The sequence below is a fragment of the Triturus cristatus genome, chromosome 6 (assembly GCF_964204655.1).
Source record: "Triturus cristatus chromosome 6, aTriCri1.1, whole genome shotgun sequence".
NCBI classification, from domain to species: domain Eukaryota; kingdom Metazoa; phylum Chordata; class Amphibia; order Caudata; family Salamandridae; genus Triturus; species Triturus cristatus.
Window position 1 is genome coordinate 1,843,205,381 of NC_140589.1, and position 22,755 is coordinate 1,843,228,135.

Here is a 22,755-nt window from a genome sequence, read left to right on the forward strand (position 1 = left end):
TGATGTAGTGTGCAGGTCTGTGATAACGCAGTGTGCAAGTCTCTGATGATGCAGTGTGGAGGTGTGGGAGGATGCAGTGTGGAGGTGTGGGAGGATGCAGTGTGCAGGTGTGTGATGACGCAGTGTGCAAGTCTCTGATGACGCAGTGTGGAGGTGTGGGAGGATGCAGTGTGCAGGTGTGTGATGACGCAGTGTGCAAGTCTCTGATGACGCAGTGTGGAGGTGTGGGAGGATGCAGTGTGCAGGTCTGTGATGATGCAGTGTGCAGGTCTGTGATAGATAACGCAGTGTGCAAGTCTCTGATGACGCAGTGTGGAGGTGTGGGAGGATGCAGCGTGGAGGTGTGTGATGATGCAGTGTGCAGGTGTGGGAGGATGCAGTGTTCAGGGCTCTGAAGATGCAGTGTGCAGGTCTGTGATGCCAGAGTGTGCAGGTCTGTGATGATGCAGTCTGCAGGTCTGTGATAGATAACGCAGTGTGCAAGTCTCTGATGACGCAGTGTGGAGGTGTGGGAGGATGCAGTGTGCAGGTGTGTGATGATGCAGTGTGAAGGTGTGTGATGATGCAGTGTGAAGGTGTGTGATGATGCAGTGTGCAGGTGTGTGATGACGGAGTGTGCAGGTGTGTGATGACGGAGTGTGCAGGTCTGTGATGACGGAGTGTGCAGGTCTGTGATGACGGAGTGTGCAAGTCCCTGATGACGCAGTGTGCAAGTCCCTGATGACACAGTGTGCAGGTGTGGGAGGATGCAGTGTGCAGGTGTGTGATGACGCAGTGTGCAGGTGTGTGATGATGCAGTGTGCAGGTCTGTGATAACGCAGTGTGCAAGTCTCTGATGACGCAGTCTGAAGGTGTGGGAGTATGCAGTTTGCAGGTGTGTGATGATGCAGTGTGCAGGTGTGTGATGACGCAGTGTGCAAGTCTCTGATGACGCAGTGTGGAGGTGTGGGAGGATGCAGTGTGCAGGTTTGTGATGACGCAGTGTGCAGGTGTGTGATGATGCAGTGTGCAAGTCTCTGATGACGCAGTCTGAAGGTGTTGGAGTATGCAGTGTGCAGGTGTGTGATGATGCAGTGTGCAGGTGTGTGATGACGCAGTGTGCAAGTCTCTGATGACGCAGTGTGGAGGTGTGGGAGGACGCAGTGTGCAGGTCTGTGATGACGCAGTGTGCAGGTGTGTGATGATGCAGTGTGCAAGTCTCTGATGACGCAGTGTGGAGGTGTGGGAGGATGCAGTGTGCAGGTGTGTGATGATGCAGTGTGCAGGGCTTTGATGCCGCACTGGAACCATCCAGCACCACATTTGAAAATTGCTTTGCTGCCTTGTAAGAGACAAGACCTAAGCTTTCGATCGAAGATTCATGTTTAATACATGATAACACTGTATGAGAATTTGTACATGAGAATTTCTACAGCCTTTTCCTCCCACTCTCTTGGCTTTAAATAGAGTGCTGCAGGGTAAGAACATCAAGACACTTCCATCACAAATGCACTGTTCATGTTTAAATAGTGAGGACTTTTATTTTTAAACTATTGTATGTACTTATTCTTCTTCCCTGTAATTTATCCTCTTTTTTTCTCTCATCCTCGTTGCTCTAATAAACCTTTCTTGTTTTCCTAAGTACTTTAAAACACACAAACGTAGGCTTTATGTTTTTGTAATCACAGTTCCAGATACCACTTTTCAATTTGAAACTATCTTAAAGTTAATTTTATATCCATCCGAATAGACTATAGATAAGGAATTTTGTGAATGTGTGATCTTGGATTTATCTCATGTCTTATGTTTAGTGCGTTGAGTTTCTTCAAAGTGTTTTGTTTGTATCTACGTTCCTATTACGCAGCCTCTTGTATCTTGTACTATTCATTTGTGAGCACCCGATCTGAGCGCGCGCGAGGGGAAGAGATCCGGAGGGAGAAGGCTACAAGAGAGAGTCCAGGGAGTGTTAAGGGCCCATTGAGAGCCCAGCAGAGAGTGTGATTAAGGGAGACCAAGGGACTGAGCGCGGAAGAAAACTCGACAAAGTGGAGGCAGCACTAGCTTCATAGCTCCTGCATGCTTCTGCAAAGGAGTATTGCTTGCTTTCACATTCTGCAGCACGGCAGGGGCCGAGCGGGAGTGACCCCTCCCACTCCATATGACGTCATTAGCAGTAAAGGTCAAAAGGTACCGCTGCAGGAGAGTGCTGGACACTTGAGCCGGGTATTGAGGGAAGATGTTAAAGGACTAAGGGGCATATGTATCAAAATCCGTTATTGCGATTCTCAAATAGCGATTTTTTTGAGAATCGCTATTTGACAATCGCAAAACGGAATGTATTTAAAAATTCGTAAATATTTTGCGATTTCTTGTTATTCTTTAATTGCGATTAGCAAATTACGACATCGCAATTAAGGAATACCTTCCCATTCATTCCTATGGGCCAGGAGGCCCATAGGAATGAATGGAAAGTCATTCTCAATTTGCGATTCGCAATTAGAGAATCGCAAATTAAGAATAATTACCACCAACTTGAAGTTGGTGGTAATTTGCGATTTCTTAAGGAGAAATCGCACAACTTGGGTGCTTGTTACATAGCATTTAAGGAATCGCAATTTGCGATTCCTTAAATGCTTACGCAAAAATAAGGAATCGCAAAATTAGCGATTCCTCAATAATGCAATGCCAAAATGGCTCATACATCGCGTTTTGCGATTTTGTATTCGCAAACGCTGTTTTTTTGCGAATCGCAGCGTTTGCGAATACAAAATCGTTTGATACATATGCCCCTGAAGTCCTACAGCTGACGCAATGATTGTATAAGGTATGCAGCAAAACTATACATGGCTTGGCATAGACAAGGCTTGGTGAACTAACAGAGCCGCATAGCATAAATGGCTGACAATATTTAGTCAAATTAGGGAAGGAACAGACTAAGAGGTCAGAGATGTCTACTGTCCAATGATTGGAGCATATCTGACATTAATCTTCATTCGCATATTATCTGCTGAGTTGTTTACAGTAAATACTCTCGTTCTAATAAAACTGATTTGTAGACAAATGCAGCTAAATGAATATGCATTCGTTCGTTTCTCCCTGGCTGGCCGGTCGCCCTGATAGCTAAGTAATGTACTACAATATTGTGTTATTGTTTAATGTCTTTTATAAGAAATGCCAATAAAAACAATTTTTTAAAAAATGAGTAAGCATTCGGCAGTACACCACCAGTCATTGTGTGCGCCTACTGCTTGTGCGGTACACAAGGGTGGCGCTGTCTTCACCTGCGGGTAAGGTTCTCAGCGACAGGTGTGTCGGACTCCTAACTCTTCCTGTCTAACAGGATTTAAAGGACTGAGGAGGAGGTGAGAAACACCTGTCAGATCCTCTTTTCTCCAAAAGAGGTGCATTCCCTTTTGGGGCTAAAGGGATTTACCAGGTGTGACCCCCACCCTCCCAATAATATTGACGTGGACAGAACAAAAGGGTGAAAAAGAGATAATATGTGAAAAGAGATAACTTAGGATAATCGATGACAAAGATTTACATCAACTTACATATGGTTAACGTTTAAGAGACAAAAAAGAGGGGAAGGGATGGCTTTGTGGGGCAAGCAGAAAAAGGGGACAACAGTAGGGTCTCAGTGTTTGTGAAATTTAATAAGCAGAGATATTGGGGTCCACACTGCTCGCAGTGCCCAATGCCTCCAAATCGGCTCTAATCTGGGAGTAGTGATCATGGTGTTTACAAGATCCAGACCTGCACGCCCTCCCTGTCCCTCATCGCCCATGTTCCTTTTCACTTGGACCTCCGGGTCACCTGCTCTGATTGCATCCACAATAGGCATCTCATGACCACCATGATTTCATCTCTAACTTTTATCTTTTTATGGGCAGGCAATGGTTTACTTTATCCTCAGTCTGCGTTTTTGTAAACCACTTTGCCCCAGCATGAGAGGACATGTTATATCCTCGCTGTTGTATTTAATGTTACCCAGCCTAGCTGTCTCCTGGCTGCTCAGCCAGAGTAAGAGATGGTGACGAACTGGTGGTGTGACTGTGATGCATGGAATGCCTGGGTGCCTGTGTGGATGAGTGGTGAGCGTTAGAGATGGGCTGAGCAGCTAGGCAGGCTGCTCCTGGTGGGGCTGGTACTTGACCAGAGCTGGCTGGACTAAGAAAGATGTTAACTGGACTTGGAACCAATAAAGAAGACTTGGAAATACTACAAGGCTACCTGTGTCTCTACGTGTAGGGCACAACACAGGTTTTTGAAACTTTGGCGAGCCATGTCCTTGGAGGGGACTGTATGTTATGCACCACATGAAGGATTCAAGTAAGCTATTTCGCAGCATTTTGTCTGGATTGAACATCATCCTGCTTCCACACACTACACCTGCTCCGAAAGATCTTCAAGTGGATCCCCACCGAGTCCAGAAAGACAGTCACCCATGTGCTCAGCCACAGCAGAATCAACAAAGGCAACACTCTCTATGCCAACATCATCCAGAAACTCCTCAAGAAACATCAGAACATTCTGAACGCCTCCGCCAGACTCATACTCGACATCCCCGCCGCAGCCACATCACCGGCCAACTGAGAGACCTCCACTGGCTCCCAGTCAACAAAAGAGCCACCTTCAAGCTCCTCACGCATGCCTACAAAGCTCTACATGACGCGGGACCTGCATACCTCAACCATCGCTTCGCATTCCACACACCCACCAGAGACCTTCACTCCGCCCAACTGGCCCTGGCTACCATCCCTTGTATCCGCAAGACCACGGCCGGAAGAAGAGCCTTCTCCTATCACGCAGCGAAGACATGTGTTGGACAGGCCACACAGAGGGCTTGCTCCCCCCCCGCACGACAGGGCCCGAGCTCCGGCCCACCAGGCATACCCCCGTGACAAGCCCCTGTACTCCGTCTCCCGACGGGCCCTCGGACCCCTACTCATCACGGGGTCCAGCCCCACCGGCTTCCCCGGCCGGGTCAAGCCGCCATCTTGGGCCCTGCACCACGCGGCCGCGTGGCCTCACCTCGACCCTAACCCCGGGCCTGGCCGGCCCCGACATCCCGGCACCACCATCCACCCAGGAGGTGAGCGGACCACTTGGCAGGTCAATGGGAGAACGAAGCGTCAAGAGCTCTTCCCCCGCCAGGTGCCGATCGCCTCCAGCAGCCCCCAGGCGCTGGCTCCACCCCCTGCTGGGTGTCTGGACACCTTCATCCCGGACCCTCCGACCTCCAAGTGCGAGGGTCCGGACATCAAAGGGCACCAGCCCTATAACTAAGACAGCTCCGGAGCAGGAAGGCAGTTGTATCCTGGAGTCGAGAGACACCGAGTGAACTCAACCCTGACGGTCTACTGGCGCTGCCGTAGCCCGCTCTTGTGAACCATCGTCCTGCCTGCTGGCGCTGCCGCGGCCTTCTGCAACCTTCATCTTCCTGGGACCTGCTGGCGCTGCCGCGGCCCGTTGTAACGACCATCCTCACCGGGACCTGCTGGCGCTGCCGCGGACCGTCATCTTCCTGGGACCTGCTGGCGCTGCCGCGGCCCGTTGTGACGACCATCTTCCTGGGACCTGCTGGCGCTGCCGCGGCCCGTTGTAACGACCATCCTCACCGGGACCTGCTGGCGCTGCCGCGGACCGTACATCTTCCGGGGACCTGCTGGCGCTGCCGCGGCCCGTTGTATCAACCATCCCTACCGGGACCTGCTGGCGCTGCCGCGGACCGTACCACCTAAACACCAAGCTCGAGGATTGTGAGCTCATCCTCATCTCATCCGAACTACCTGATTGGTAAATAGACTGACCCGCTACCCCCTTCCCTACCTTACGAGACTCTAATCGAGGGGACCCCTGCGTCCAGACCTCCTTGTACCCCTCTACCGTATCATAACTAAGTACCTATAAAGAACACTGAACCTTATCCGTGTGTGATTTCTGTCTGTGGGGGGGGGAAGTTACTTGTCTGTACGATCGCTGGAGACGGCTCTCCCCGGAGACCTCTCCCCCTGACCCCGGCCGGCCCTCCCGGTCCGTCTACCTTTTCTAACATTGGTGGCCAGCGGCGCGATCCGAATCAACGCGTAATCGTACAGAGAGTAGCTCACCCCACGACAAAAACACGATGTCGACTAAAGATAGCAGCTCCACCGAGAAATTCCAAATGGAGAAATTAGAAGAATACAACCACCGCGAACTGAGACAATTTTGCATAGAACTTGGCATTGCTACCACCGGCCTGAGTACCAAGGATGATCTAAAGCGCGCTCTGGAGTCATGGACAGAAACGGGGGTCACAGGACCCTCCGACCAAAGCAGCGTCACACCAGACCAAACCAGCATCACACCAGAGGGGAACGCCACGGCTCCCGAGGAGCGGGGAACGGGCCTCCCGCAAGAGGAGATCCGAGAAAGAGACAGAGTCAGATTACACGAGTTGGAGATGGCACGACTCAAGATGGATGGGGAACTCAAGTTAGCTGAACAGAAACTTAACCTTGAGCATATGCGGCTTCGAGAGGAACGAGAAGAAAAGCAGAGACAGAGAGAGCTGGAAGAGAAAAAAATAACGCTCGAGCACGAGCGCCGACTAGCGGAAATAGAACTGCGCAAACAGAATAAGGAACTGGGGGTGCCTGAGCGACCACACACCCCGGGGCCAAGTGAGAAAAAAGTTCACATCCCCAAGGATGTTGTCCGCGAATATGTCCGAGAAGACGACATACAACAGTGGTTTAAAGCCTATGAGATCGCAATGACCTCCCACCGAATCGACCGGAGTGATTGGGGAGCCGGACTTTGGGGGAGATTTATCAACGAGGGTCGCGATGCCCTGCTGCAGCTCCCCGATCACCAAATGTCGTCCTACGACCACATGAAGGCTGCCCTCCTCACCCGCTACGGCCTCACGCCCGAGATGTACCGCCAGAGGTTCAGAGATTGCACCAGGATCCCAGGTACAACTTGGGTAGAATACGTGAACTATTTCAGCCGGGCATTCGAAGGGTGGATCAAGGGAAGTCAGGTCACCACTTACGAACAACTCTTCAACCTTATGGTATGGGAGCACCTGTCAAACAACTGTTTCGTCGAGCTCCGGCAGCACCTACTCGACAGTAAGCTGACCGACCCCCGGCAGCTCGCCGCCGAAGCTGACCGGTGGGAAAGCACCCGAGTGGGCCGGAGAGGGCCCCACGACCAGAACAGAGGCAACCAAGGCCAGCACCGTCCTCGGGGAGGAGGAGGGGGCCAGGGGCGAGGGAGAGACGCCTTACCAACAACACCCGTGGCCAGCACCCCGCCTCCGGCCGGCCGGGGCAACCCCCCGTTGCGGCCTGGGTACCGAGCCAACGTCACGTGCCACCGGTGCCAGCGACTAGGCCACTACGCCAATGACCCGAACTGCCCGCTAAATCAAACACCCAAGCCCCGCCAGGTAGCGGCCGCTGCCCTAGGGGAAGAGCAATCATCGGAGGGACCCGAAGAGTACGAGCCGGCCCAGCAAGGGTGGGAACCGGCCGCCATGGTCCTGGCATGCCTAGGGGGAAGAGACATGGTTCCGCGGGCTCCCCTACCCGCCAACACCAGAAAATACGGTCAGTGGGTGACCATTAATGGACAGAGAGCCGAGGCCTTGCGGGACACCGGCGCCAGCGTGACGGCCGTCCGCTGTCATCTGGTGAAGCCCGAGCAGATCCTGCCGAACATTCTCTGCCCCGTCCGCTCGGCAGATAACTCTGAGAGTATGTGTAAGATGGCCTGCGTCCCGTTTGAATGGGGAGGGGTCTCCGGCCTACTGAAGGTGACGGTCCGGGACGATGCCCCCGTGGACTGCCTCCTGGGGAATGACCTCGAGAGTTCCCCGTGGGCCACCGTCGAGAAAAGAGAGCACCTGGGGATGCTGGGCCTCCCGGACTGGGCCTGCATAACCACCCGATCCATGGCCGCCCGGGCCACCCCCCGATCAGAAGAAACCGAATGGCCAGCACCTCCGCCCCCGGTTGCCCCCGTCGAGGACAACGGCGAGTCCGACCTCCCGGACCCGACTATCGAAGCAGACGCACAACACCAGGACCTTCCGGATCTGGCTCAGTGGCGTCAAGAGGGGGGGCCCACCCAAGAACAGTTCCGCCAGGAACAAAAGACCTGTCCCTCCCTCGAGGGACTCCGCCAACAAGCCGATACCCAAAACGCAGGGGACACCACCGGAACCCACTGGGTCTACTGGGACAACGACCTGCTCTACAGCGAGCAAAGAATCGCCGAGCTGGGGGCCGGTCGAGTTCTGGTGGTACCGCTCCGCTTCCGAGACTTTCTGCTCAACCTGGCCCACGATGTCCCCCTGGCTGGACACCTGGGCCAGGACAAAACATACAGTCGCCTGGTGACCCACTTTTTCTGGCCAAAAATGAGGAATGACGTCCTGAACCACTGCCGATCTTGCCCCACGTGCCAAGCCAGCGGGAAGAGTGGTCGGAAGCTGAAGGCCCCTCTGCAACCCTTCCCTGTGGTCACCACCCCGTTCGAGAGGGTGGGGATAGACATTGTGGGGCCTCTGGACCCCCGCACGGCACAAGGACACAGGTTCATCTTGGTACTAGTGGACCATGCCACCCGCTACCCCGAGGCGGTGCCCCTACGGACAGTGACAGCTCCGGTGGTTGGCCGGGCCCTGATGGGGATCTTCTCCAGGGTAGGCTTCCCCCGAGAAGTCGTCAGCGACCGAGGTACGAATTTCATATCTAAATACATGAAGTCCCTCTGGCAACAATGCGGGGTCACCTACAGATTCACGACCCCCTATCACCCCCAAGGGAACGGACTAGTGGAGCGTTTTAACCGCACTCTCAAGGGGATGATTGGGGGATTGGAAGAGCCTCTCCGTCGCCAGTGGGATGTGCTGCTCCCGTGCCTCCTCTTCGCCTACCGAGAAGTCCCCCAGAAGTCCCTCGGCTTTAGCCCTTTCGAACTCTTGTACGGGCACCCTGTGCGAGGGCCCCTCAGCCTAGTCAAGGAAGGTTGGGAGATGGCCCCCTTAACGACCCCTCCCGACGTCTTCAAATACATCCTGGCCCTACGAAACCAGACCCGGCGCTTCAGGGAGATGGCCAAGGCGAACCTCGAGGCCAGTCAGGAGGACATGAAGAGGTGGTATGATCACAATGCCTCCTCCGTTGAATTCGAGCCTGGGCAGCAAGTATGGGTGATGTCCCCCACCGAACCATGTGCCCTGCAAGACAAGTGGACGGGGCCCTTCAAAGTGGTCGAGCGTAAAAGCCCCGTCACTTACCTCATCGACATGGGGTCCACCCGGAACCCCCTGCGGGTCCTCCACACCAACCGGCTCAAACCACACTTTGTGCGCTCCGAACTAAGCCTCCTGATGGCGACCGACAGTGGTACAGAAGAAGACTCCGAGCCCCTCCCGGATCTCTTAAAGACTCAGGAGAAGGACGGCTCCGTGGATGGGGTCCGGCTCTCCGACGCCCTCACTTCGGAGCAACGCCAGGACTGCCGGGACCTCCTGCTGCAGTTCGCTGCCCTGTTCTCCCTCACCCCCGGGGTCACCCCTTGGTGTTTGCACGACGTAGACACCGGGGACAGTCCCCCTGTCCGGCACCGGGCCTACCGCGTACCAGATCGGGTACGGGCCTGCATACAGGAGGAAGTGGCCAAGATGCTCACGATCGGGGTCATCGAGCCCTCGGACAGTCCCTGGGCCAGTCCGGTTGTATTAGTTCCCAAGGCCACTGCCCCCGGCACCGCCCCTGAACTGAGATTCTGCGTCGACTACCGGGGCTTGAACGCTGTCACCCGGACCGACGCTCATCCCATCCCCCGAGCAGACGAGCTGATCGACCGGCTGGGGGCCGCCCGCTACCTTAGTATCTTCGACCTAACGGCGGGCTACTGGCAGATCGGCCTCACACCCAGGGCTCAGGAACGGTCAGCCTTCTCCACCCCCGATGGCCACTATCAATTTAAGGTCATGCCCTTTGGCATGAAGAATGCCCCCGCCACATTCCAACGTCTTGTGAACCAGGTCTTGGCAGGGCTCGAAGAATTCAGCGCTGCCTACCTGGACGATATCGCTGTATACAGCCGCCACTGGTCCGACCACCTCCGTCACCTCCAAGAGGTCCTCCAAGCCCTCCAGCGGGCCGGCCTCACCATTAAAGCCGGCAAGTGCCAAATTGGCCAAGGGTCTGTGACCTACCTTGGGCACCAAGTGGGAAGCGGGCTGGTGGCCCCACTACAACTTAAGATTGCTGCCATCCAGTCCTGGCAGCCCCCCGTCACCCAGACCGAGGTCCGAGCCTTCTTGGGGCTCACCGGCTACTACCGGCGGTTCGTGAAGGACTACGGCAGCATCGTGGGGCCCCTCACGGGACTCACATCCAAGAATCAACCGAAGCGGGTCCACTGGACTCCTGATTGTCAAGCGGCCTTCGAGGAGCTGAAGGCCGCCCTGTGCACCGCCCCGGTGCTCCAGGCCCCCGATTACAGTCGGGAATTTGTGGTGCAGACCGACGCCTCCGACCACGGCATCGGGGCCGTCCTCTCTCAGCTGAACTCCGAAGGTCATGACCAGCCGGTGGCCTTCATCAGTCGACGTCTCCTGGCCCGAGAACAGCGTTGGAGCACAATCGAGAGGGAGGCATTTGCAGTAGTGTGGGCCCTCAAAAAGCTCCGACCCTATCTCTTCGGTACCCACTTCCGGGTACAAACCGACCATCGACCCCTGCAATGGCTGATGCAGATGCGGGGGGAGAACCCAAAACTCTTGCGCTGGTCCATTTCCCTGCAGGGAATGGACTTCACTGTGGAGCACCGGCCAGGCCAAGACCACGCCAACGCGGATGGCCTGTCCCGCTTTTTCCGCCTCGACGAAGAGAGTCCCCAAGGAGATGGGTGACTCTCCCCGCCTTCAGCTGGGGGGGACGCATGTTGGACAGGCCACACAGAGGGCTTGCTCCCCCCCCGCACGACAGGGCCCGAGCTCCGGCCCACCAGGCATACCCCCGTGACAAGCCCCTGTACTCCGTCTCCCGACGGACCCTCTGCCCTCGGACCCCTACTCATCACGGGGTCCAGCCCCACCGGCTTCCCCGGCCGGGTCAAGCCGCCATCTTGGGCCCTGCACCACGCGGCCGCGTGGCCTCACCTCGACCCTAACCCCGGGCCTGGCCGGCCCCGACATCCCGGCACCACCATCCACCCAGGAGGTGAGCGGACCACTTGGCAGGTCAATGGGAGAACGAAGCGTCAAGAGCTCTTCCCCCGCCAGGTGCCGATCGCCTCCAGCAGCCCCCAGGCGCTGGCTCCACCCCCTGCTGGGTGTCTGGACACCTTCATCCCGGACCCTCCGACCTCCAAGTGCGAGGGTCCGGACATCAAAGGGCACCAGCCCTATAACTAAGACAGCTCCGGAGCAGGAAGGCAGTTGTATCCTGGAGTCGAGAGACACCGAGTGAACTCAACCCTGACGGTCTACTGGCGCTGCCGTAGCCCGCTCTTGTGAACCATCGTCCTGCCTGCTGGCGCTGCCGCGGCCTTCTGCAACCTTCATCTTCCTGGGACCTGCTGGCGCTGCCGCGGCCCGTTGTAACGACCATCCTCACCGGGACCTGCTGGCGCTGCCGCGGACCGTCATCTTCCTGGGACCTGCTGGCGCTGCCGCGGCCCGTTGTGACGACCATCTTCCTGGGACCTGCTGGCGCTGCCGCGGCCCGTTGTAACGACCATCCTCACCGGGACCTGCTGGCGCTGCCGCGGACCGTACATCTTCCGGGGACCTGCTGGCGCTGCCGCGGCCCGTTGTATCAACCATCCCTACCGGGACCTGCTGGCGCTGCCGCGGACCGTACCACCTAAACACCAAGCTCGAGGATTGTGAGCTCATCCTCATCTCATCCGAACTACCTGATTGGTAAATAGACTGACCCGCTACCCCCTTCCCTACCTTACGAGACTCTAATCGAGGGGACCCCTGCGTCCAGACCTCCTTGTACCCCTCTACCGTATCATAACTAAGTACCTATAAAGAACACTGAACCTTATCCGTGTGTGATTTCTGTCTGTGGGGGGGGGAAGTTACTTGTCTGTACGATCGCTGGAGACGGCTCTCCCCGGAGACCTCTCCCCCTGACCCCGGCCGGCCCTCCCGGTCCGTCTACCTTTTCTAACAACATGGAACACCATGCCTCTTCACCTCAGGCAATCACCATCGCTGCCTCAATTTAGGAAGAAACTTAAGACCTGGCTCTTAGACTAAACCACAGCGACTTCAGTGGACTAGCTGTTCCTCCCTCCCCAGCGCCTTGAAACCCTTATGGGTGAGTAGTCGCGCTTTAAAAGTAGCCTGATTGATTGATTGAAGATGATAAGCTTGTCTGAGATGGTTATAATGTTACCAAGGCTGGTTACTGGTTACGGTAACTCCACAGCTAACATCAATATCTAGCCCCAGGCCACACTCTACCAGGAGCGTGCTATGGGGTAGTCTGCCAGTATCATAATTAACTTCCTCAACTGACAGACAGATGTGGAGCACCATCACACCTTACATTCCACACTCATCAGACACACTCATTACACAATAATCACCCACGCAGACAGAGACAAAGGACTAAGGACAAGGACATTGCACCATTCTCTCCTTTGATCAGAACCCTTAGTTATTAATTAAAAACTAATATGAGGTATCAAAAGTATTTGTCTGGCATGACCACTCCACTATGGGTTCTGCTGTGCGTTGTGCCTGATGTGATTATGTACTGTTTTATACAGGTGTTGGGGTCCCGCTGATGCTCACATATGTCTATGGCGTAGTGACGCTCTCCATCTGTCGGAGCAGGTGGCGATGCCGAAGCAACCGTGGCAACTCCGGCGACCTGGGCATGATGGAGTTGGACAACCTCACAAAGTGTAAGTACACAACAGGCAGCCAGCAGTCGTCTCAATGTTAGAACCACTCAAATGTGTCATGCTACTACTCACAACAGTTCTCATCGCCTCTGGAAGGACCAGCTGGGTGAGGAGATGTTATTGTTGTACGTTTTTGTTTCTGTCCTAGGCTTCACCTTTGCTAATCGTTACCATCAGGTGTATTGGCACAGCTGATCCAAATGAACCGAGCCAAAACGTAATCTCTCACAACTGTGAAGGTGATGTCCCCGTTACATGGACCCATATGGTCAAGCCACACCCCCCACTTCTACTCATATTTGTTTTTCAGTTCCTCAACTGAGTCCCAGACCCTGCAGGTTGATGCAGTTTAATAAATACTGTTACCTACCATAGGTCTCCTGTCATATTGAAGAGTCCATTGGGTGCTGGGACTTTTCCTCCTAAGTAGGACATGTATGTACATGCGAGAGGAGTAGGGCCACAGAAACTGGGCAATCATGCATGACTAGGACAAGTTCCAGCCCTATGATCTCGTTTACAAACCAAGTAATAAAGGAAGGAAGGAAAGGCGGGACCTTTTGGCTTTGCCAGTGCTTGTTCTACTTGCCTTTTTGCTTCTTTCCTTCCCTTACTTACTTCATCACTATCATACATTGACCCTCCATTACATTATATCAATACATTAGGGATGCCTATAGTAAGTTAACCATTCTTGGCATATTATGGGATTGTTATGCATTATGTTGGCATATGGTGGATGTCATTATATAACATCTACATGGCTATCTTCTGTGCAACCAAGTATATAAAAAAAAAATGAAGTATACATCGTGTGACCTCATTGGATGGATGGCGAAGGTGAGAATTACATACAAAGTACACATTGTTCATTGCACAGACATAAAGATGCAATTGACACCAAGATTGGTACACTTTATCAGTTCACTTTGCTAGGTGTGAGGATCTATCATAGATCCAAACATTGGATTGGATTGTGCACTGAGCAAGAATTTGTGCAGGTGTCCGTTCTCCAAACTAACCGTGGTAGCAGAATATGCATCACACGCCGGGCGACATCCAGGTGACAGTCCAGGAAGTGACCTACGAAAGGATACGTGGTTGACAAAACTCCAACCAGGAAAATTTGTGTCGAAAGATAGAACTACTCTTTTCTTGGTTTGCTTTGATGGAGCACTGGGCCCTTCTTACCATTTCTCTGGTCGATAGACCTTGTAGTTGCCAGAGAGGTAAAGTAAAGTTAAATGAGTTTATTACAAGTTCAAAGCCTAGCTGATGCAAATGAGCCTCAAAACATATTGTAAAGATACAGAATCACCTCTGGAAAACCAATACATCGAATGAAATTAAGTCTTAGTAGCATAAGGCACACAAGAAATTCAGTTGCAGCAATTCAAAAGATAAGAAATTTGATGATCAATGTACAGGTTTCGATCCTTTTCAAAGTCTCCCAGGAGTACTCTGATGTTAGGTTATGTTATGTTATTACTTTTTGTATAGCGCACAGATGCCGCAGCAAAGTGGCGTCCTGGCGCTGAAACTATTTCCATGTAAATAAAAGTAAAAGGTGGACATTTCCACTTACAAAAATGTAACACAAAATGTATTTGTTCTTGTAATCTTTTTTCCCTGTTTTCCCAATGGGTAAAATAGATTTTCCCATTCCTGCATAGCCCTATCAGTTTTTGGGGGGTTTATCTAAAGCCTAATAGGAGCAGGGACTTGCCTGCAAAACGTCTGTGAATACCCACATGTATGTGGGTGTTCATAACGTTTACTGGTGGCCAATCCTGGATCACCCAAGAACTCGACACAGCCAGAGGTGTTGTACTACGACTCCCACTTACTAGTCATAAGCGGTTGTTCTACTATCACCTGTTATTTATTCGGGATTGCCATGAGCAATATGACACTGTTCAGAAGAGGTGTTTGTACTGGACCTTTTACCTACTAATCTTAAGTGGCTTGTGCCTTGGTAGATGTTCTAACTGGTAAATTCAAAAATAGACAAATTATTTCCTGACTATATAGTATATAGCATCATCACTCAAGCAAAGTTGATGTTATTCTCCTATGTGCAAGATCTGATTTATAAAAAATATATATTTTTGTGAGAAATTAAATTTTTTCCCACTTTGCTTGCAGGCAGTGATTCTAACAATGATTCTTGCAAAAGACACTTTTGAAGAATCGTAATTATAAAAACGTTGTGGAAGCAGTGCCTAATTTGTAAAAAATTAAGTGCCAGGGCCCTCGTCAGGAGTCCACTGCAGCTTGCACCTCTCATTGCCCCAGTAACAATGACAGTATCAATACAACTACTAACCTTTCCTGAAAATATGACAGGTCAGACTATTCCAGGCCACCCAACATTATGACAATAGTTTGGGGGCAGGTTTTAGTAATTTGTTATGTATATTCAATAATTAAGCAAGTGGTGTGTGCTCATCTCTAAATCGGACAATCAGCGCCACCATGTGGCAGACTGTTATAAGTGCGGGTGTTGACAATTAGGTGCTGGTGCCGAGCACTGGAAACCACCGGCTCAAATTAAGCACTGTGTGGAAGTATGTTTTGGTACGGTCCCATCTTCTTGTTTCTGCAACAATATTTCCAGTGACCACCCTTGCAAGACCTGGATCCATTTTGTCAATTCATCTTTTTCAGTGAATGAACTCTGGGCCGTGCTCCCAAATTCCGTGGTTGGTGAGACCAGTTCGATGGAAGCGGTCTCTTTACACAGCACCAGGCGTGGGCATCGTGAAAGAAGAAACAGGAAGGAGCAGGACAGCCAATCAGCGAGCACAGTGGCACTGGCAGGAAGCATGCTCAGTGAGACGCAGGACCCGTCGTACAGGTGAGCGTAGATTTGTGAGAGGAGGTAGGCAAAGAGCCAGTGACGGATTCTGAAACCTAAGAAGAGATATGAGATGAGAGTGAAGACACTGGTAAGATGAGATCAGCCATTTGTGTAGAATTCACTGAGATAGATTTTCTACAAGATGGCTTCTAAACAAGGCATTTGAGGTTGATTGTGAAGATTCCCTACGAAGAGCCATCATGTGGATTGGTTGATTGATTGATTGATTTGGCAATTTATAAAGCACGAACAAATGCCTGAAGGCGTCAAGGCGCTAATGCGGTACTGAGAATGACAAGTGCATAATCCCTGACGTAAAGGGGGCATTGCACGGCAAAAATCCAGGTCTGCAGGGCCTTACGGAAAGGAAAATCGGCTTCCAGGTAAGGTGGATACGGTACATTGACAGACATACATTGCCTCAGTTAGGCATCTTGATGGGCAGAGAATGACTAGGTAGGCCACACTGAAAAACATCACTTGAGCATGACACAGTGCCAAAGATAGACCGTCTCAGGTGAATACAGTGCCCGCCAGAGATCACCTCTGCAGGATATTGTGACAGGCAGAAATTGCCTTGTGTGACTCATTGACAAATGTGGGCAGGACATGTTAATAGAAGGCTAATAACTGGGCATTTAAGGAGACCGATTGTTAGGACAAAGTATATTGACTGTCGTAGACAGTACATTGACAAGGATGCCCCTGCCCCACGACTCTCGGTCTCAGGCTCACTCTGTCCCCAGCAGCTCCGCTCCTTCGGCTCCGCCGTTGAGCTTCCAGCCCCTTCCGTGAGGTGTTCGAGGCCGCTGCCTGCTGGTTCCTCCTTGCGTGCCTCTAACTGCCTCTGCGGGACTGCTCGCCTCGAGTCAGCTGTTCCCACATTTTTGGTACGGTTACTGTATTTGTATTGTATTGTACTGCTTGATTTAATCTTCTTTTTTGCTCTGTTTAATTTGCTCTGTTTAATTTCTGTTTATTCACTGTTTCCCTGACTTCTTACCCGCTCCGCTTTTTCCCTTCCTTCCAGCTGCTGCTGCCCCTGCGGCCCCTCCCCCCTGTCCACACCCGTTTTCCCGCCTCCCAGCTCCTCGTCCCACCCCTACCCTACTAAATGGTGGCCGCTGCGCGGTCGCGCTGAAGGCGCGCCTAAGGCAAGCCCGTCCGCACCAGTCCACGACCGGACAGTGACCAGTGCCAGGGACCCTGCATGTTGTACCACCCACACATACAATACAGCCGCTCTCCACGCACTCAACCCCAGAAGACTCAGCAACTGCCAACTGACCACACCTAACACAACCCACGGACAGTTCTCCTGCCTCCGCTGCTGCCAGACCTTCACCACCACCCGACCTCCAACACCGCAGAAACCAACACCAACGACACCCTAAGATGCATCCTCCTCAATGTGCACTCTTTACACAAACACACCATGGAGATCTGAAATCTGCTCGACTCCCTCTCGCCCGACATCGCCTTCTTCACGGAGACCTAGACCAACGCCTCCTCTGCCCCCAACATCAGCACCGCCATCCCGATTGGATTCAAGATTCAGAGGAAGGACCGCCCCAATCGGCAGGGAGGGGGCCTAGCCATCGCCCACAAGAACACCTGCCGGCTCACCACCTCCAGTGAAACCTTCCCCTCCGCCAAACACCTGCACTTCCAGATCCAGACCAGCCCCAACTCCACGCTCCGGGGAACCCTCGTATACAGATTCCCTGGCCCCCAGGCTCCCTTCGCCTCCACCATCACCGACCTCATCGCACAACATCGCCAAAATGAACTACATACTCATTGAAGACCTGAACTTCCACCTCGACAACGCCAGGGACCCCAACTCCACCACCCTTCATGACAACCTTGCCAACATTGGACTCAAACAACTCGTCTCCCCACCGACCCACAGGGCAGGACACATCCTCGACCCCATCTTTGCAGCAGGTAACGGCGTTCACTTTAGCCACACAACACAGCCCCCTTGGACTGACCACTACTGCGTACATTTCAACATCGACAAACCCAGGGCACCCAAACCAGCCCCATGCCCTCCACAAAGGAACTGGATCAAGGTCACCGACTACCAACTCACCTCCGCCCTCACCCGAAACAACCACACTTCAGCATCCGACACCAACATTGCAGCCAGAGAACTCCACACCTGGATCTCCAAATGCGCAGACAAGCTCGCCCCGCTACGCAACCCTGACAAACAGCATCCCAGGAAAGCCACCTGGTTCACCACCGAGCTCCAAGAACCCAGACGCACCTGCAGACACCTAGAGAAGAACTGGAGAAACACCATGACACCCGAAAACCACGCCACCTACAAGGAGGCCATGACGAACTACCACAACCAAATCAGAACCACCAAGAGGACCTTCATGCACACCAAAATCCTTGCCAACTCCAAGGAACTCTTCACTGTCATCCAGGAATTCACCAACCCCCGCAGCAAAGCCACAGACATCACCCTGCCCCAAGACCTCAACTTCATTGACTTCCACCTGACACCACAGCCGGCCCGCCCCCCAGACGCACTGGCCAGACCACCATCTCCACCTGGACGCCTATCACAGTTGAAGATACCACCTCAACCATGAAAGGCATCCACTCAGGGGCCCCCACCAACCCCTGCCCCCCTCACATCTACCACAGAGCCGCCATCGCACCCGAACTACAACGCACCATCAACACCACCCTCGAAACAGGCATCTTCCCAGACAACTGGAAACGGTCAGAAGTCAGGCCCCTGCTCAAGAAGCGGACAGTTAACCCCACCGCCCTCAAGAACTACCGGCCCATCTCGCTCCTCCCCTTCTCGGCCAAAGTCGCAGAGAAAACAGTCAACCAGGAACTGACACGATTCATCGAAGACAATACCATCCTCGACCCGTCCCAATCCGGATTCTGAAGCAACTACAGCACCGAGACCGCCCTACTCGCTGCCACAGATGACATCCGCACCCTACTGGACCAAGGCCACTCCGCAGCCCTCATCCAACTTGACCTGTCAGCAACCTTTGCCACCGTCTCCCAATGCACACTCATCACCAGACTACACAACGCCGGCATACAGGGAACCGCCCTAGACTGGATCCGATCATTCCTCACCGGAAGAAGCCAAAAAATTAGACTACCGCCCTTCCTCTCCGATCCCACGGAGATCACCTGCAGAGTGCCACAGGTATCATCGCTGAGCCCGACTCTCTTCAACATCTACATGCCTCACCGCCATCGTCCGACAACACGGCCTCAACATCATCTTCTACGCTGACGACACCCAGCTCATCCTCTCCCTCACCAAAGACCCCGCAACAGCCAGACTCAACTTCCAGAAAGGAATGCAGGAGGTCCCCGCCTGGATGACCAACAGCTGCCTCAAGCGCAATGCCGAGAAGACAGAAGTCCTCATACTCGGAACCACCCCCTCAGCATGGAACAACATCTGGTGGCTGACAGCCCTGGGAAGCCCACTGACCTCCTCGGACCATGCCAAAAACCTCGGAATCGTACTCGATTCATCCCTCACCATGAACTGACAGATCAACGCCGTCACCTCCAGTTGCTTCAACACCCTCCGCGTCCTCAGTAAGACCTTCAAATGGATCTCCCGGAGTCAAGGAAGACAGTCACCCACGCACTCATCACCAGCAGACTGGACTATGGGAACGCTCTATACACCGGCATGAACAAGTCACTACTCAAAAAACTCCAGACGATACAGAATACCGTGGCCCAACTCGTCCTCTGCATCCCCCGGCACGAACACATCAGCCAACACCTTCGAACCCTCCACTGGCTCCCCGTGGAGAAAAGAGTCACCTTCAAGATTCTCATCCACGCATACAAACGTCTGCACAACACTGGACCCAAATACCTCAACGACAAAATCAACTTCCACGTACCCAAAATAAATCTCCGATCCTCCAACCTCTCACTGACCAAAACCCCACCCATCCACAGAGCCAGGGCAGGCGGAAGATCCTTCTCTCACATTGCGGCCAAAGCCTGGAACGAGCTCCTGGCAGACATCAGACTCGCCCCCTCCCCGAACACCTTCAGGAAGGCCCTCAAGACCTGGCTCTTCGGGTAACGGAGCTGCGAACCCCTCACCCCCCTCAGCACCTTGAGACCCTCACGGGTGAGTAGCGCGCTTAATAAACCCCCCGATTGATTGATTGATTGATTGAGTAAGAGACCTCCATATGCACATTAGTAGAAGGGTAGTATCAGGGAGACGGCCAGGCACATTGACAGGCAGAGACCGCTTAAACATGGCACATCGATGGGGAGGGGATACCACGCAGGGCAGGCAGAGATTGTCTCTGAGGTCAGCTTTCTCAGACAGCAGTTGGTCCTCATTTTAACAGTTCTCTGTGCTTCGTTTTCAGAGATGGAGTGAACTTTGAAGTGGAGGTGGAGATTGAGACGCAGCCGCGGGCCGCACACGAGCAGAGCCTTGGCAGCGTGATATCTGTCCAGAGCTTTTCAGGCGAGTCGCTGGTGTGTTCACGGGAGCAGCTTTGCCTCAGCAGTGACGCCACCAGCAAAGGTACAGCTGCTGAAACTCACAGCATGGTCTAGCGGGAGATGGCAAAGACAACACCTACCGCTTGAAGACGGATTACGCGGAGATCCTTCTCTAGTAAGCCAGGAGTACAGAGTGGAAGATCTGCAGGGAAGGCTTCTCCAGGGCTCTCCTATTGCCCTCTTGTGTCTGGCAGGATAACGACATTTATTATACTCGCCTTTTCTTGTATAACACACAACTACCTGATTCGCTTGTATGAACACAGGTCGCTGCAGCTGGAAATTTAAACCCAGAGTCTGACCAGTATCAGGCTCATGCACTCTGACCTCCATTGAGGTTATTTAAAATATCTACTGTTGTGGCACGCGGTGGCCGCTTCAGACATGGAGTACTTCCGTCTGCTAGAGAGCTAGCAACCACTTGAGGTTATGGCCAACAAGGGACAACCTCTGACACATTGTCCATGGATGTGTGTTGGAGCTCAGGCCTCACATCTACTCTGACCTGAGCACGCGGCTGAGTGGTTAGATGTAGCTTTGTAGTTAAATGTTCAACCGTGTAACCTTGGAACCTGAATTCTAACCCCGACTAAACCGATCATATTGTGTTCTCGGGGTAAATAACTTTATCCCCTGCGGCTTCGGTTTTGGTCGATTCCGAAAATGATGAGGACTTACAAAGAGGCATATTGGCCTAGTGGTGTATACACAATCTGTACATTCACTTTAAAGAGAAGGGGTGGCCAAAGCTTAACACTCCAGATAAGAAGACAGGAAAGGCTCTTGAGTAGGCGGAACTCGTGAATGGGGCTTGTGGAGACGATCACAAGAAGGGAAAATGACAATGGAATGAAGTTTACTACACAGCATAGAGTCCAAAGACAGGTTCAGAGGAAGGGGTTCAGCCATTGTGGTGGAATAGAGACAAGGGGAGCGTAGACATGGCAAGAAGACGAGAAGGAGGCAGTGAAGAAAAGACAAGGTTGGCCAGGGTAGGAAGAGTTTATCCAACAAGGCAGGAAAATAGCAAGGGGGAAAGGGCAACAAAAAAGGATGGGTGGGCACCTTCTGATCAGATAAGAGGCAAGCATGTAGAAGAGGGAAGGAGTAAGTGAAATGAGGGCGGTGGGGTGGAGTTGAGGGGTGAGGTCTTCAGATGGTTGGGGTATCGATGTGTAGATACGCCAAGAGACAATTGAAAACTAGAAACAAAAGGGCTTATTTACAAGCCCCTTGCGACACTGCCACGTCACTTTTTCCCATATTAAAAGTGACTCACCTGCAGCGCAAGGGGCTTGTAAATAAGCCCCAAAGTAAAAACCAAAAAAGGTAAGGTTGTGAAGGACGCTAGAGAATGCACAGAGAGTGGTATAAAGGCAATGAAAGGAGAAAGAAAGGAAAGAGAAAAAAATAAAAATAGAAGGAACACTGAGAAGGAATCAATTAGTCGAAAAGAGCGTAGAAAGTAGTTGTAAGAGAACGAGTGCTATAGAATGCGAAAAAAGTGACGCAGGGAGGGAAGCGTGGAATAAATGACGTATGTCACACTTTAGGACACGGTGATCAGAGCGAAGAGGGTGTCTGGCCGCTTGGAATGTAGTAACCGGCACCCCTACCGGTCAGCCCGAAGGGTATTCCAATAAATTGTTATTTCTAGGGTGGAAAATGTCACTGAGAGATCTTTGCAGGTTGTAGTAATTGATTACAGGTTCAAGTATTTGTAAGCAATATATTGGTGAGTCTTATGCTACATAAGGAGGTCCAAGCTTGACGTTGCAGGATGATCTGAGAGAGCCACGTGCCAAGGCACAGCACAACCCTAGGGTGGAGTCAGAGGTACATCTGGCAAATTTAGCATCCTGAATCCCTATCAGGGTTACTTGGGGCTGCAATTCACTGTGTCCTTTAACCGAAGAAAGAGTAAATGTCTTCCCACATATAAAACACAGGCAGGCCAACAGAATCCTTGCATTGCACCTCCCCCCCACACCCGCAAGCGTGCAAGCAGATAGGTGCCATAGGTTAGACAGCCAACATAAGCTGAAGGATAGGTTTGAGCAGCAAAATTGTGCATGACAATTATTTTTCACAGTGAGGAGTGCATACAAAAATTGACTGTAGTGGCAGATGTAGTGTATAAAACACCATTGTGGCACTAGGAAGGCAGCAGTGTTTCTTAGGGCTAGGTGTACTAACATTTGACGCAACGCAGTGCAGCTGCCTAGGTTGTTGTGCTGCGTTGCATCGAAGGGACAGATCAGAACAGCACCATATCTACTAAGGTGTGACACTATTTCTCTTTCACTTTGCACTGGCACACTTTAAATAGCCTTAGGTGGCAAGGGTATGTCTAATATCAAGCATATGCTTCATACTGGAATGCTACCCTTCCAGTACAAATTACTATTCCTAAACATACTTTAAACATTCTTCTAGTTTGTATGTGT

General features: G+C 52.4%; 1 protein-coding gene across 1 annotated transcript in view; it reads left to right on the forward strand.

The window, feature by feature from the left end:
- LOC146822167 (E3 ubiquitin-protein ligase RNF19A-like) overlaps positions 1 to 21,725 on the forward strand; it is a 226,972-nt gene extending 205,247 nt beyond the window's left edge. Inside the window, exons 7-9 of the mRNA XM_085613301.1 lie at positions 12,775 to 12,912; positions 15,580 to 15,769; positions 20,170 to 21,725. Of these exons, the coding sequence (XP_085469427.1) occupies positions 12,775 to 12,912; positions 15,580 to 15,769; positions 20,170 to 20,362 (521 nt within the window). The 3' untranslated portion in view covers positions 20,363 to 21,725. The remainder of the gene's footprint in view (positions 1 to 12,774; positions 12,913 to 15,579; positions 15,770 to 20,169) is intronic.
- The last annotated feature ends 1,030 nt before the right edge of the window (positions 21,726 to 22,755 follow it).